Raw genomic sequence first — 14540 nt, 5'->3', positions numbered from 1 at the left:
CTTATTTCATCCTATTACATTATGATTAATAGGTTTTGTTATAAAGGAGAAATGTACATTCCTCTAGTACATTGCAGTTGACAAACAACCTTCATATCACTTTAGTTTTACTTACTTCTCCTAACAACCCTGTCAGGTTGGTATTATTAGCTCTGTTTTACAGGTAATAAAACTAAGGCCCAATGAGAACAAGGAGACTTGCCCAAGATCACATGGTTAATGGGGTAGCATTAGAACTTGGATCCTGTCATCATGCTTTTGCCCCACAAGTGTCTTTCTGAATGGGCTCACAGCTCCTAAATGGGCTCACAGCTCCCTGAGGGCAGGGGGTGTCCACCCCCACCCCCCCACCCCGCCGGGGCCCAGTCTCCTCTCAGTTCCATCCATCAGGCAGATGCTTTCCAAGACACGTCTGGGTTTCTCCCCACTCTGCCTGGTCCAGGTCTTTGCATACCTGAGGAGCTGACAAGCCCTGCCATTGTTGGTCCAGTATCTCCAGAGGGCCTGCTAGGGGCAGGGATAGCCCACCCTTCAGGTACTCCCTCTCCTGCGGGGAGATGTTACACCAGGGAGTAGAAAGCGGGTGTGTGTTTGGTCACACGGAACTTTCCCCACACCTGTGGGAACTTGGATCCGCGACCAGGGATTGAACTCGCGGCCTCAGCAGTGAAAGCGCTGAGACCTAACCACTGAACCACCAGGGAATTCCCAAAGCAGGTGTTTCAATGGAAGTCTAAATAGTGTGTCTTGGGCTGGGCAGGGTAGGTTAGGGGAAGCTGATCAAAGACAAGACTTTAGGTGGGGACTTGAATAAGACAGGGGTGCAGGGGTGGGATGGAGCCTCCCTGGTAGAGAGGCGAAGATGGGGGAAGGCCAGGCATATCTGACCAGAAGCGGCCTAGTGAGGTGGGCTGTGTGGGTTTACGTGGCTTCAGGGCTGGGCTGCGGGCTCTCACTGGAAAATTCGGGTGCTCCAGCTCCAACTCGCCGCCTCCCTCTCGGGTCAGCCAGGTCCAGACTCCGGAGCTTGCGGCTCAAGTCGCCGGAAGTGGGAACGACTCCCCAGCTGAGCAGCAAATTCTGCTTTCTCGGCCTCCGAGTCAGCCTCGGCCCCAAAGACGCAGGACCTCGTCAGGCTGTCGTCGCTGGTGTGGATGATCCCCTCTCGCCTCCGCGTGCAACACGTGGGCGCGGGGGTGGGGGGCGGTGGGGCAGCTGCTGGCGCCCGGCCAGGCCGGCTCGGTGGGCGGGCGGGATCACCCAGGCCTGGGCAGGCGGCGGCCGGGTCCTGAGCCCCGAACCTGGCGTCGGCGGACAGTCCTCCCCCGACTCGGGGCGGGGCCTCCGCCCGGCCGCCCCGTTTTATCTGCGCTCCGGATGCTTGGATGCCGAGGGTAGCCTCTCGCCGCTCCGCTCGGCCGCAGGTATCCGGCTGCCGGAGAGCTGGGGGTGTTGGGCGGCGGGGCCGGGCGGAGTGCAGGGTGCGGGGTGCATCCGAGACTTGGGGCTGGGTGTCTTGGTTTAGGGGTGGGGAGCAGGCGGGGAGAGGCACGTGGGGAGGGAGAGAGGACCGGCAGAACCGCGCCGGCAGAGAGGGAGCATCTCCCGCTGGAGCGGGAGGCTGACGGTGAATCAGCTGGAGGGGGCGCCGCTGCGGAGGGACTGGATTAGGAGGAGCGGAGCTGGAGGGGGAGCCTCTCGGGGAGGAACGGGAGGAGGCTGGAGGTCCGGGGCCGTCAGAGCCGCAAGTGGGAGCACGTCTATGAGGGGGGCGGGTGCTGGGGCGAGCTGGCCCCCGAGGACCGCGGTGTCGGAGGAGGATGGGCACGGAACACGCTCCCCCCACGGAAGGGGGAGTCTAGGGGGATTCTGGGGGCGTAAGGGGGCGTGAGTACCTGGAACTGGGTGATGTGACGGACTCCCATTTGGAAAACCGGAAACAGTGGAAGAGCTGGGCAGGGGGCACAGAGGGACTCTCACTCCAAAGGAACCTAGGTCCGTTGGGATCGGGGCTCCTTTGGTGTCAGGAGACCATGAGGGATTCCCCCCACTTGTTGAGGGACGCACTTGTTGAGGGACGCACTTGTCTCGAGACTATAGGCTTTGAGGACCTATAGGGAAACCAGAGGTTTCCCTGGAGCATCCGCCCACCACCACCCAACTAAGTCTGGCGGGAATGAGAGGTCAGCTCAGGCCAAGACTGGGGAGTTGAGTGTGATATATTTTCAGGGCCTGGCTGCTCCTAGGTGGGTGTCCCTGACACTGGAGAGGGACCCAGCCTCCCATCCTGGGGTTTGTACCACCGCGGGGCCCCTTAATGAGAGGCAGCTTTTCCCCAGCTTAGTTCCCCTGCCAAGAAGTCAGTAGGGAAACTGATCAGTGATAAACCAAGGTCCCTTTTCTGTCCCCGTGTCCTGGGCAATTGTAGCTAGCTCACCCAGCCTCTCTGGGCCTGCTTTCCTCCATTAGGTGTTTCCCTGTCCTCAGAGCAGTTGTGAGTCTGAGATCCACAGAGGAATTTCTTTTAAGAGTGATTTATTTCATTCCGATCACACTGTTCAGTACAAATGGAGGCCCAAAGTGCAGTTACAAAAAAACAAAAGAAGTTTCTGTTCTGTTTTGGAAGACACGGAGGAGCTTTTTCTTTAAACTCCGTGGGAGGAACTGGCGAATTGGTTTGCATTGAGGGAGGTGACCTAGTTGCTGAGATAGCAAGAAGCCAGCCGGGGATGAAAACTTTGCTAGTATAATCTGTGGCCACCCACTGGGTGCCTGGGGGTTGACCGCAGTGGATGAAGGGCAAGAGCACTGGTTTTGGAGTAAGATAGGCATGCTCTGTCATCCTGCCTCCCTCCGGGGCTGTGACACCAGCGTAGCCACAGGTTCAAAGAGTTGCTGGGAAGGAGAGGCGAAATGTGTGTAAAGCCATTGTAAATGATGACTGCCAGTGCCTAGTGTTAGTAATAATATTTCAGGCTCTGCCGTATTGTGTTATCCCTGTCAGGACCTCTCAAGAGGGTTTACTTCTGACAGCCCCATTGTTAACACTGGCCTGGCCTTAATTGTTTTTATCTAATGAGGTTAAACTTAGCCTTCCATGGCAAGATAAAGTTGTCTTTAAGAGAGTGTGCTGAACTGTCAGGGCCCAGAGAAGCAACATGAATATTTTGCTTGACAGGAAGGAGGCAAAAGAAGTAGAATTATAATCAAATACTACTTATAATAGGTGCTATTTAGTAAGGCTGTTAAGCTCCTAGAGGGCAGGGTATGAATACCCTTAGGTGTTACCCTTTAGCTGTTAATTAACTGGGCTATTAATTCCCTGAGGGTGGTGTTTTAACTGCATTGTTCACAGCTGAAGTTCCAGCTTCTGACACTGAGTAAGCCTAAAACAAATACTGTTGGAATGTCTCAGGGCCTAAAGGGCCGTTTGAAGTCTCCGGAGAGTGCATTCTGTCCTGTGACATTTGTAGAAACAGGACCAAGAAGAGAAGAGACTTGTCCAGGGTCACACAGGGATTGAGTAGCTGAGTCAGGACTAGAATCAACAAAGCCGGTGGAGCCAAAGCCCTGCCAGAGCCAACATCTAGCACCTGTGACTTTGTTTTTCTTGAGGTAGCTATTATTATTCTCAGATTTTAAATGGACAGGTACAGGGAGATAAAGCAAAGTCACACAGCTGGTAAGTTCCAGACCTGAATTCCCATCTTCACATAAAAGCGGGGACCTGGCTTGTCTTGACATAACTGCCGGCGCTGAGTAGCCGATGCCCTCCCTGGGAGCAGCAGCTCTCTCCAGTTCTCCATAATTACCAGCCGGCGGGCTTCTCTCTGGGCTTTATTTTCCTGGGCTCAGGGCTATTTCATTTGTGTGGGTGAGGCCCATCTGCCTCATTCACCACGTGCCCCCAGCCCAGCAACCCTATGCCCCGCATACAGCGCTCACTGAGTGGGTTCAACCCAGGGCTCTCCCACTCCGAAGCCCATTCACCACCTAATCCCCACAAACTGGTCTGCTGTTTTGCCCCCAGAAATATTAAGGAGCCTCTCTCTGACAGTGTGTATCAGGGGGAGACCAGGGGAACTTGGGGGTGGCAAGCTTTGGTTGAGAAAGCAGGTGAGGAGGTTGACCTCAAGTTTAGAAAAGGGAAATGTGAATTGGGAGAGCTGAGGAGGTGGGAGGGGAGAAGAAGATGATGCTCAGGCTGACAGAAGACTTCCCACTGGTGGTCCAGTGGTTAAGAATCCACCTGCCAACGCAGGGGACACAAGTTCAATCCCTGGTCAGGGAAATTACCACATGCTGCAGGGTAATTAAGCCCACATACTACTGAGCCCGGGTGCCCTAGAGCCTGTGTTCCGCAGCAGGAGAAGCCACTGCATTGAGAAGCCTGCACACCGTGATGGAGAGTAGATATCACTCACAGCAACTAAAGTCTGCAAGCAGCAAGGAAGATCCAGCAGAGTCAAAAATAAGTAAAATAAACTTAAAAAAAAAAAAAAAAGACATCCCACTTGGGCCCTGGAGATCCCAGTTCTGAGGTTCAGCCAAACCAGAAAGGCTCCCAAACCTGCAAGACAGGCCACATATTCCCTGCCAGCACAGTCTCCCACCATTACCCTCCTGCTCAGGGATGGGGCTCCGGGGGCAGCTGGGGCTGAAGCCCCTTTTCTCTGGGGATTTCAGTTCTCTTGGGTCAGTGGGCAAGTGCAAATCTTCAGGGCTCTGTGAATCCAGAGAGGTTACTCTGAATGGCCTTTGCTAAGAACACTTTAATTATTAAATAAGGTCAGTGTCCCCAGAAGTCCAAACTCCAGCCATATTGCCCTGGTCCCTAAATATACATTCTGCTGCTGCTGCTGCTAAGTCGCTTCAGTAATTTTCGACTCTGTACGACCCCATAGACGGCAGCCCACCAGGCTCCCTCGTCCCTGGGATTCTCCAGGCAAGAACACTGGAGTGGGTTGCCATTTCTTTCTCCAATGCATGAAAGTGAAAAGTGAAAGTGAAGCAGCTTAGTCGTGTCTGACTCTTTGAGACCCCATGGACTGCAGCCCACCAGGCTCCTCCATCCATGGAATTTTCCAGGCAAGAGAACTGGAGTGGGGTGCCATTGATACCCTCAGAGGAAGGTAAATGTTTAAAGAGATACAGATAACTTTGTAAGGCCTCCAAACCCAGTGGAACCAGATATTGAGGCTTAAAAGAGGACTGAGTTTTTTTAGAGAACCCAAAGCAAACTTTTCAAGTTAGGAATATTTTAAATACTAACACTCAGGCTAGGGATACTTCAAATACTACTACTATTAATAATTGATACTAATAATAGGAATCATTTACCGAATCCCTAAACTGTGCTAAAATTGTTCTCATAGATTTAATCTTTGTAGCAGTCTATGAGGTAGATAATGTTAAAATTCCCATGAGGGAGCTGAGGATTAGAGAAGGTAAGTCACTTGTCTTAGGTCATACAGCTAGTGTGTTATGGAATCAGAAGTCAACTTGGTTTGTCTGAATCTGAAGTCCATCTGCTTCGTGAGCCTTTATAGTGTCTGTTTTCTCCTTGATTCCTAACTTCCTTCCATTCTGATTCCCACTGAGTAGGGGACAGAAGCCAGGCAAGTTTGCCTGATATCCATCAACCAGGCCCTGGACACCTGGTCTCAGCCCAGCTTTGCCTGCCTTGCTGTGTGATCTTGGGTAAGTCACAACATTTCAGCTAGCTCTCAGTCTCCCCAGATATTTCTTTTTCTTTTTTTTTTTTTTTAGATATTTGAAATACAACTTTATTCTGATTCTAAACGAAAAGGAATGGGAATGACAGTAACAAACAAGATTCCACCTCTCAATATTGTCATGTGACTATAGCAGTCTTATATTTGAAACTCAAGGAGGAAACAACTGTGTTCCAAAACACCTAAATATGCAGGTCCAAAAAATGAAGGTTTTTTTTTTTTTTTTAAACTGCCACATTCACTCCAAAGCCCATCCATCTCCTTCAGCATCCAAAGATTAAGCACATGTTCTACTTAGCTATATAATAAAGTGGCAAACACGCTGCACCACTGACATCACAGGACAGTTGCCTATAAAACTAGACTTCTGACGCTGGGCCCCAGCTTCACTATCTCACAGGTCATCATCTTCATCCGGGAGAGCGGTTGTCTGAGCAGCCTCTAAATCGTGCTCGTACTGTGCTGCCAAGGCTGGGTCCATGACCACCTCTGGCGGGGCAAGAGCAGGCATGGCGACAAACTCCAAGTTAGGGTCTCCAATCAATTTTCTAGCAAGCCAGAGGAAGGGCTTTTCAAAGTTGTAGTTACTTTTGGCAGAAATGTCATAGTACTGAAGATTCTTCTTTCGGTGGAAGACAATTGACTTTGCCTTAACCTTTCTGTCCTTAATATCCACTTTGTTGCCACACAACACAATTGGGATGTTCTCACACACTCGTACCAGATCTCTATGCCAGTTAGGCACATTCTTGTAAGTAACTCTTGATGTTACGTCAAACATTATAATGGCACACTGAGCTTGTATATAATAGCCATCTCTCAGTCCACCAAATTTCTCCTGACCAGCTGTATCCCATACATTGAACTTAATAGGTCCTCTGTTGGTATGGAACACAAGAGGATGGACCTCAACACCCAAGGTAGCTACATACTTCTTCTCAAATTCACCAGTCAGATGACGCTTCACGAATGTAGTTTTTCCAGTACCACCATCACCAACCAAAACAAGTTTGAACTGAACTTGGGGTTCTCCTTGGGCAGCCATCGTGATGTTACTTCGAGAAGCGTCTCCGCGCCCGTCTGACTGAGGGCTTCCCCAGATATTTCATGCAGAGGTTAACCATGAGCTTCCTTCTATAGCTGAGGCCTGGCTAGTAGGGGCAGAGTTTAGCCTGGATTTGACCAAGGTGGTAGTGGTAATAGAGAGGAGGGGGGAGGGTGGAGGTGGTCTTTAGCCCCACCCTCTGGTGACATCACACAAGACACCTACAGTCCCTGGAAGCCCCACGCCTAGTGACCCTCACCTGTGGAAGTGCCATCCAGTGCCTGGCATCTGGTGAATTTTTTCTGTTCTATAGCAGAAGTCATCAGCCCCAGTTTTTTCAAGAGAAACCCTTAGGTAACTGGTGCAATTAGGGAGACTTGGAGGGGGGTCATGGGCCTTCCCAGGTGGTGGTAGTGGTAAAGAACCTGCTTTCCAATGTTTGATCCCTGGGTCAGGAAGGTCCCCTGGAGAAGGACATGGCAATCCACTCCAGTATTCTTGCCTGGAGAATCCCATGGTCAGAGGACCCTGGCAGGCTATAATCCATGGGGTTGTAAAGAGCTGGACATGACTGAAGTGACTGAGCATGGGGGAGGGCCATGAGGGTGTACTGGACTGGGGTGGGATGCCTGGAACAAGACTGGGGTGGGCAAACTATTCAGAGGATGCCCTGAACCTGCCCTCTGGATGACCATCCTCCTCCTTCTGGTCATGCTAGACTCCTGCCCCTGCTTCTTTCCCCTGGATCCAGGGCCCCTTTTCATGGAGTCAGGAGATGGGAACCAATTCTGAAAATAGAGCTATTCACATGGAACTGGGCTGCTGGCTGATGTCTAAAGGAAACTGGGCGACTAGACCCCTGTCATCCCAGTATCTGGTGTCTGGGTTCTGTGCTCAAAGTCCACTGTGTATGGGGGAGGGGGGTACAGGGAGTGAGCTATCACCCACCTGAGGAGGCGGCTGTGAGCCAGGCTTCACTGGTACAGACAGCAGGGAGCTGGTAACTGGGTGAGACTGAGGTCCTTGGATGCAAGTCAGTTGCTAGAAGCCTAAGGAAGCAATTTGCAGGAAAGGACCTGTCACCTGCTTTAGAACAGTGTTTTCCTTTTTTTTTTTTAATTTTTTTTAATTTTTTATTTTATTTTATTTTTATATATATATATATTTTTTTATTAGTTGGAGGCTAATTACTTTACATCATTACAGTAGTTTTTGTTATACACTGAAATGAATTAGCCATGGATCTACATGTATTCCCCATCCCAGTCCCCCCTCCCACCTCCCTCTCCACCCGATCCCTCTGGGTCTTCCCAGTGCACCAGGCCCAAGCACTTGTCTCATGTACCCAACCTGAGCTGGTTATCTGTTTCACCCTAGATAATATACATGTTTCAATGCTGTTCTTTTGAAACATCCCACCCTCACCTTCTCCCAGAGTCCACAAGTCTGTTCTATACATCTGAGTCTCTTTTTCTGTTTTGCATATAGGGTTATCGTTATCATCTTTCTAAAGTCCATATATATGTGTTAGTATACTGTAATGGTCTTTATCTTTCTGGCTTACTTCGCTCTGTATAATGGGCTCCAGTTTCATCCATCTCATTAGAACTGATTCAAATGAATTCTTTTTAATGGCTGAGTAATATTCCATGGTGTATATGTACCACAGCTTCCTCATCCATTCGTCTGCTGATGGGCATCTGGGTTGCTTCCATGTCCTGGCTATTATAAACAGTGCTGCGATGAACATTGGGGTGCATGTGTCTCTTTCAGATCTGGTTTCCTCGGTGTGTATGCCCAGAAGTGGGATTGCTGGGTCATATGGCAGTTCTATTTCCAGCTTTTTAAGAAATCTCCATACTAGAACAGCGTTTTCCAAAGTGGTTCTGTAGGATGCGGTCATCTGTGACAGGAAGCAGGGCAGCAGGAGTGGCTGAGAGTATCTGGACTCTGCAGTCACAGAGCTGGGTCCAGATCCTGGCTTCACCTCTCTCTACCTACCTCACAGGCTAGTTATGGGAGCTGCAACAAGGCTATGAGTGAGAAAGTGAAAGTGAAAGTGAAAGTCGCTCAGTGGTGTCTGACTCTTTATGTCCCCATGGACTGTATAGGGAATTCTCCAGGCCAGATTACTGGAGTGGGTAGCCGTTCCCTTCTCCAGGGGATCTTTCCAACCCAGGGATCGAACCCAGGTTTCCCGCATTACAGGCAGATTCTTTACCAGCTGAGCCATCAGGCTATGAGTGAGCACATAGTGAACTCTTACTACATTGCAGCTAGCTTTATAATCATTACTGGGAAAAGAAATCCTTGGTCATGTAAGCTTGGTAAATGTATTGAGTTGGTCAAAAATTGTTTGGGTTTTCCCATTAACATCTTATGGAAAAACCTGAACGAAGTTTTTGGCCAACCCAATAGGTTCAACAAAGTGAAGCAGGCTTCTTTGGTGCAGGCCTTCTCTGATCTTTTAATATGCTCTTAGGACTTGGGAAGTTCTAAGAGTGGGGTATGGAGCACTGAACTGGATGTAACAGATTCTAGGGAGCCAGGAACTAAGGCATTATTGCATGTCATCATTCCCAGGCCTTTGTCCTCATGGTGGAATGGAAAGCTAGCTGAATTGGGCAACTCTCGGGAAGGTCTTCCTGTCTTTGGGCTCCTGTTTTCTCAAGGTAAAACAAAGGAACTGCATGAGATGCTTCCAGAGGCCTTTTCTGGTTCCCTGAGGTTTGAGTTGGGAAGACAAAGCTGTAGACAAGGGTGGAGGCCAGGCTGTTGAGGCTAAAGACCTGTCTCTTGGGGAGGAGAAGAAATCTAGTTCTGGCAAGTGGTTCAACCAGCAAGTGACTTGAGGGGTTCTTGTGCTCTGCATAGATGTGGCCCCACTACTGTCATTAGCAAGGTCTTGCTGATGAATTGGTTCATCAGCAAGATCTGATTCCTAAACCTGCCAGGCCATCTTGGAATAGAAAGTAGAGCCTCTTGTACTCCCCTGTTGTAGCTCCTCCCGTGCAGTGGTGTAATGACTTATTTAACTCCTACTTCCCTACCAGGCTGGGAAAGGTCAGAGGCCAGAGCTGACGCCATAATGTAATGCAGGAGGAGCTAAGGGATGCAAATCAGGTGGGGTGGGTGAGGTGGAGTGTGGGCTGGGGGTGGCTTGATGTTGCCTTTGCACAACAAGCACCCTGTGTTTGCTTGGACTATGTGCGAATTATTGGGGCTTTGGGGGTGACCCTGGTGCTGCTGATGGCGGAGAACTTGAGTGCTTTATCTTGCCCAGATTTCTTGCATTTTAGAATGACTGGTGCAAAGGAAGTTGCAGTAAATATCTGATGAATGATGAACAGAGTAAGTTTGGTTGCTGCGTCCATTAAGCTTCTTGGGGAGAATTTGAGGGAGGAGAGTTGTCTGTCTAGCTAGTTGTCTGGATAATTTATCAATACCTATTTGATTTAATGAATGGCACAGTGAGTAATGATAAGCCTGAATTAAGCAACTAGTATCAGGCAAAAACAGTATATAATTATTAAATTATTAATAGTACTTGCCACCTTGTCTTGCAGAGGACAATTTTGGGAAGTGGTTAAAATTACAAACTGAGAGACTTACCTGGTGGTCCAGTGGTTAAGACTCCACGTTTCCAATGAAGGGACTGCAGGTTTGATCCCTGGTTAGGGAACTAAAATCCTACATGCTGTGCAGTGCTGTCAAAAAATAGTAGTAATCATAATAAAAAGACTGCAAACTGAATTTATATCATGCCTCTACTGCTTCTTAGGCAGGGTACTCAACTTCTCTGTGTTTCAGTTTCCTTGTCTGAAAAATGGGCGTATGATAGTACCTATCTCATAGGGTGTTGTGTTGATTAAATGAATCAAATATGCATAAATTGCTTAAGACACTGTCTGGCACATAGCACATGCTGTGTAAGCATTTGCTATGCTTTGGTTTCCTGTCTATAACCTCTACCATATTATGAAGTTCCTGAAGGCAAGGATCAAATTCTTTTCTACTCTCCTCCCACCCCACACTCTGGGACCCAGCACAGGACATGAGGCAGAGAAGGAGCTCAGTAAGTGTTTGCTAAATGAATAAATATGTTTTAAATGATAACTTGTATAATCCATTATAGATCTTCCACAGGGGAAAGTGAGGGGGCATTAAGGAGGTGGTGGCTTGTACTGGTCTTAAAGGATTTCAGTAGAGGGAAAGGAAGTTGGCACAGGGTCTCACATCTGGGTTAGGTGGGAAATGAGGGTGGGAGCAGGTCATGGGGTCTTGAATGCAGGGTGAGGGGTTAGATTGGATTTATTTGCAGTTAGCAACATGGAAGGTCTGGAGGCAGGAACTTTTCAGGAAGGGTGTGGCTAGGGCTGTTTTTATAGGATCAGGTGTTACTAGGGACTTGTGGGGGGGAAAGTGGCTTTTTGTGTTGGGCCTTGAAGGCTATGAAGTATTATCAGGATGCTATTATGCTGTTTTTTCATTCCACAAGCACTAAATGAATGAAAATGAGCACCAGCTACCTGTGAAGCACCAGGGGTTCACAAAATAATAAGACAAATAAGCCTACCCTGGAGGAGCTTGCATTAACAATTTAATGCCTATGACAAGTGTTACAATGGTCAAAGGACAGTAGGCATTCGAGTAGAAGGGTCAGCATTAGAGGACTGGGGGGCCAGGGAAACCCAGGAAAATATCACAGAAGAAATGGGTTTTGAGGGATGACTAGGAGTTTGCACGGAGAAGGCAATGGCACCCCACTCCAGTACTCTTGCCTGGAAAATACCATGGACGGAGGAGCCTGGTAGGCTGCAGTCCATGGGGTCGCGAAGAGTCAGACATGACTGAGTGAGTTCACTTTCACTTTTCACTTTTATGCATTGGAGAAGGAAATGGCAACTCACTCCAGTGTTTTTGCCTGGAGAATCCCAGGGATGGGGTCGCACAGAGTCGGACACGACTGAAGTGACTTAGCAGTAGCAGTAGCAGGAGTTTGCCAGACAGGCAAGATGAGGTAGATGTCTCAGATGGAGAGAACAGCTTACCCAGAGCTACAGACATGTGAAACAACAGGTCCAGGGGTTTGATGAGGCTATGGCTGGGGGTGAGGTGTACTGTGGTTGAGTAATAAAGCTGGAAAAGGTAGTAGGGACCAGATCATGTAGGGTAATGGAGGGTTAGTGGGAGACCCAGGCCATTTGGAAGAAGCTAAAGGTAGAGGTAGCAAATCTGTTATTAGCAAGGACATTGTCACCACCATGTGAACACTGGTGGCAGCATGAACATGGGAGGAAAACAACAGGGGCTGCTGTATGGAGCCTGGTCTGGAAACAAGTTGGCTGACATAGTGAGCCTCTTTAAGTAACACCTGCCTCAAACATTTATTGAGCACCTTCTATATGCCAGGCACTATTCTAGGCCCTTGGGGTAGATAAGGGAGCAGAAGAGTCGTTGAATCAGAGCTGAGCCCTCCCTGAGGATGACTCTGCTCCTTTTTAACTCAGTGTAGGGATAAGGGGGTAGGGAAGAGGGAGGAAGAACTGGGCAGCAAACCCCCCCAGTTGTTGCTCACGGGGCAGGAGGGTGAGGACCCCAGCTCCCTAACCTTGCTCGGGCCTCTCTCTTCCAGCTCTCTGCCCAGCCCACAGCCATGGCCACGATGGTGGCCCAGAAGCTCAGCCACCTCCTGCCCAGCCTGCGGCAGGTCCACCAGGAGCCTCAGCCCTCTGCGCCACCAGAGCCTGTGTTCACCGTGGATCGAGCCGAGGTGCCGCCCCTCTTCTGGAAGCCGTACATCTACGTGGGCTACCGGCCGCTGCATCGAACCTGGCGCTTCTACTTCCGCACGCTGTTCCAGCAGCACAACGAGGCGGTGAACGTCTGGACGCACCTGCTGGCCGCCCTGGTGCTGCTGCTGCGGCTTGCCATTTTTGTGGGCACTGTGGACTTCTGGGGAGACCCGCATGCCCAGCCCCTCTTCATCATCGTCCTCGCCTCCTTCACCTACCTCTCCCTCAGCGCCTTGGCTCACCTCCTGCAGGCCAAGTCCGAGTTCTGGCATTACAGCTTCTTCTTCCTGGACTACGTGGGTGTGGCCGTGTACCAGTTTGGCAGCGCCCTGGCGCACTTCTACTATGCCATTGAGCCCGCTTGGCACGCCCAAGTGCAGACCATCTTCCTGCCTACGGCTGCCTTTCTTGCCTGGCTTTCCTGCACTGGCTCCTGCTACAACAAGTACATCCAGAAGCCTGGGCTGCTGGGCCGCACTTGCCAGGAGGTTCCCTCAGCACTGGCCTACGCCCTGGACATCAGCCCCGTGGCGCACCGCATCCTTGTGTCCCCCGACCCTGCCACAGATGACCCGGCTCTTCTCTACCACAAATGCCAGGTGGTCTTCTTTCTGTTGGCCGCGGCTTTCTTCTCTGCCTTCGTGCCTGAGCGCTGGTTCCCTGGCAGCTGCCATGTCTTCGGGCAGGGCCACCAGCTCTTCCATGTCTTTTTGGTACTGTGCACGCTGGCCCAGCTGGAGGCCGTGGCGCTGGACTATGAGGCCCGGCGGTCCATCTATGAGCCTCTGCACACCCGCTGGCCCCATAACTTCTCCGGCCTCTTCTTGCTCACTGTAGGCAGCAGCATCCTCACCGCATTCCTCCTGAGCCAGCTGGTACGGCGCAAACTTGATCTTGATCGGAAGACTCACTGAAGAGGGTGGCACCTGGTAGGGAGGGAGGTATAGTGGGGGCCCAAGGGTCCGGATGGGAACAGATGGGAATAGATGGGAACCTTGGCTCTGGATGGGAACAAGTCCTGGTAAAGTTGTTTGTGTCTGGCCCGTGGTGATTCTCTGTGCACGCCTCAGCTGCCAAGGGCAGCACTGGCCAGTCCTTGGATTTGAGGATTGGCTGGAGCTGCTGGGGTCTACTCTTGGGCCTGCCCTAGCTGCCTGCCCTGGGAGAGGGAAAGAGAAAGATGTTGGTCACCCTGGTTTTGCCTCCCCTCACTGCCTCTCTCATTTAGGGGTGAGGATGGGGGATCAGCTCGGGCTAAGACCCTGAATTGGAGCTTCCAGATTATCTGGGAGGGTGAAGCTGGGATTTAGGTTAGAGTGAGATCTGAGCTGAGGGACAGGGGAAGCGTCAGCAGCGCCCTCTACCCAGATCCCCTTGGGAAAGGACAGCCCTCTCTTGTGTGCAGGACTTTAAGGTTCCTTGAACTCCAGCTTGGAGCTTTGGTACCCCGGAGAACCCCCAAAGGTAGAAGATTGTGCCCGGTAGAAATGGATCCCATCCAGTGCCCCACGGCTCTTCAGTCACTGTCCCAGGGAGCTCCACCCTCCTAGCACTGGACTCTCTGTCCCACTCATCCTGCTCCCATCATCTTTCCTGGGTCCCTCGTTCATGACTCAGTGTTTATGACTCAGTGTTTATCCGTTCAGCGTTTCTTGGGCCTCTACTCAGAGACAGGCTATTGATGGGGCCCTGTGGATTAATGCAGGATGGTAAAGGCTTTACTATCGAACACTGAGGAAGGAATAATTAGTGCTGCCTGGGACCCTCAGGGTCTTGGGTTGAGAAGGGTGAATAGGAGTTTGCAGATGGAGAAGAGGAAGTGCATTCCAGGCAGAGGGAAAAACCTGTTCAAAGGCCAAGAGGGATGGAAGGAGGAGTTCACTGGGGTTGATATCAGGGGTGGTCTGGACTTTGATGTCCTGGATGCAATAAAATGACTGCTAACAGCTTCCTCCTTGTTTCTTG

General features: G+C 50.5%; 2 protein-coding genes across 11 annotated transcripts; one reads left to right on the top strand and one right to left on the bottom strand.

The window, feature by feature from the left end:
• The first annotated feature begins 988 nt into the window (after positions 1-988).
• Positions 989-14526, top strand: PAQR7 (progestin and adipoQ receptor family member 7). 10 transcript variants are annotated; one of them, XM_070458959.1, is made up of 4 exons: positions 991-1424; positions 5605-5700; positions 9364-9452; positions 12416-14526. In XM_070458959.1, exon 4 carries the CDS (start codon positions 12437-12439, stop codon positions 13487-13489), a length of 1053 nt encoding a protein of 350 aa, XP_070315060.1. In that variant the 5' UTR covers positions 991-1424; positions 5605-5700; positions 9364-9452; positions 12416-12436; the 3' UTR covers positions 13490-14526. The 10 variants fall into 10 exon arrangements, with proteins under 10 accessions (XP_070315059.1, XP_070315060.1, XP_020764904.1 ...); XM_020909239.2 differs by lacking the exons at positions 991-1424; positions 5605-5700 and adding exons at positions 6822-7134; positions 10765-10855; XM_020909245.2 differs by lacking the exon at positions 9364-9452 and having other exon boundaries at positions 992-1424.
• LOC110147619 (GTP-binding nuclear protein Ran-like) lies at positions 5846-6921 on the bottom strand. Its single transcript, XM_020909247.2, has one exon. The coding sequence runs from the start codon at positions 6778-6780 to the stop codon at positions 6130-6132; it is 651 nt and encodes a 216-aa protein (XP_020764906.2). The 5' UTR covers positions 6781-6921; the 3' UTR covers positions 5846-6129.
• Positions 14527-14540: the final 14 nt, after the last annotated feature.

Source organism: Odocoileus virginianus, chromosome 30 (genome assembly GCF_023699985.2).
Source record: "Odocoileus virginianus isolate 20LAN1187 ecotype Illinois chromosome 30, Ovbor_1.2, whole genome shotgun sequence".
NCBI classification, from domain to species: domain Eukaryota; kingdom Metazoa; phylum Chordata; class Mammalia; order Artiodactyla; family Cervidae; genus Odocoileus; species Odocoileus virginianus.
The sequence above is the reverse complement of the archived record's forward strand: the minus strand, read 5'-3'. Positions and strand labels throughout refer to the sequence as shown.

Bases quoted from the DNA above. Each gene is read 5' to 3' on its own strand.
- LOC110147619 (XM_020909247.2), bottom strand. From the start codon at position 6,780: ATGGCTGCCCAAGGAGAACCCCAAGTTCAGTTCAAACTTGTTTTGGTT.
- PAQR7 (XM_020909236.2), top strand. From the start codon at position 12,065: ATGAACATGGGAGGAAAACAACAGGGGCTGCTGTATGGAGCCTGGTCT. The intron at 12,134-12,415 runs GTGAGCCTCTTT...TCTCTCTTCCAG, and splicing joins GAAACAAGTTGGCTGACATA to CTCTCTGCCCAGCCCACAGC.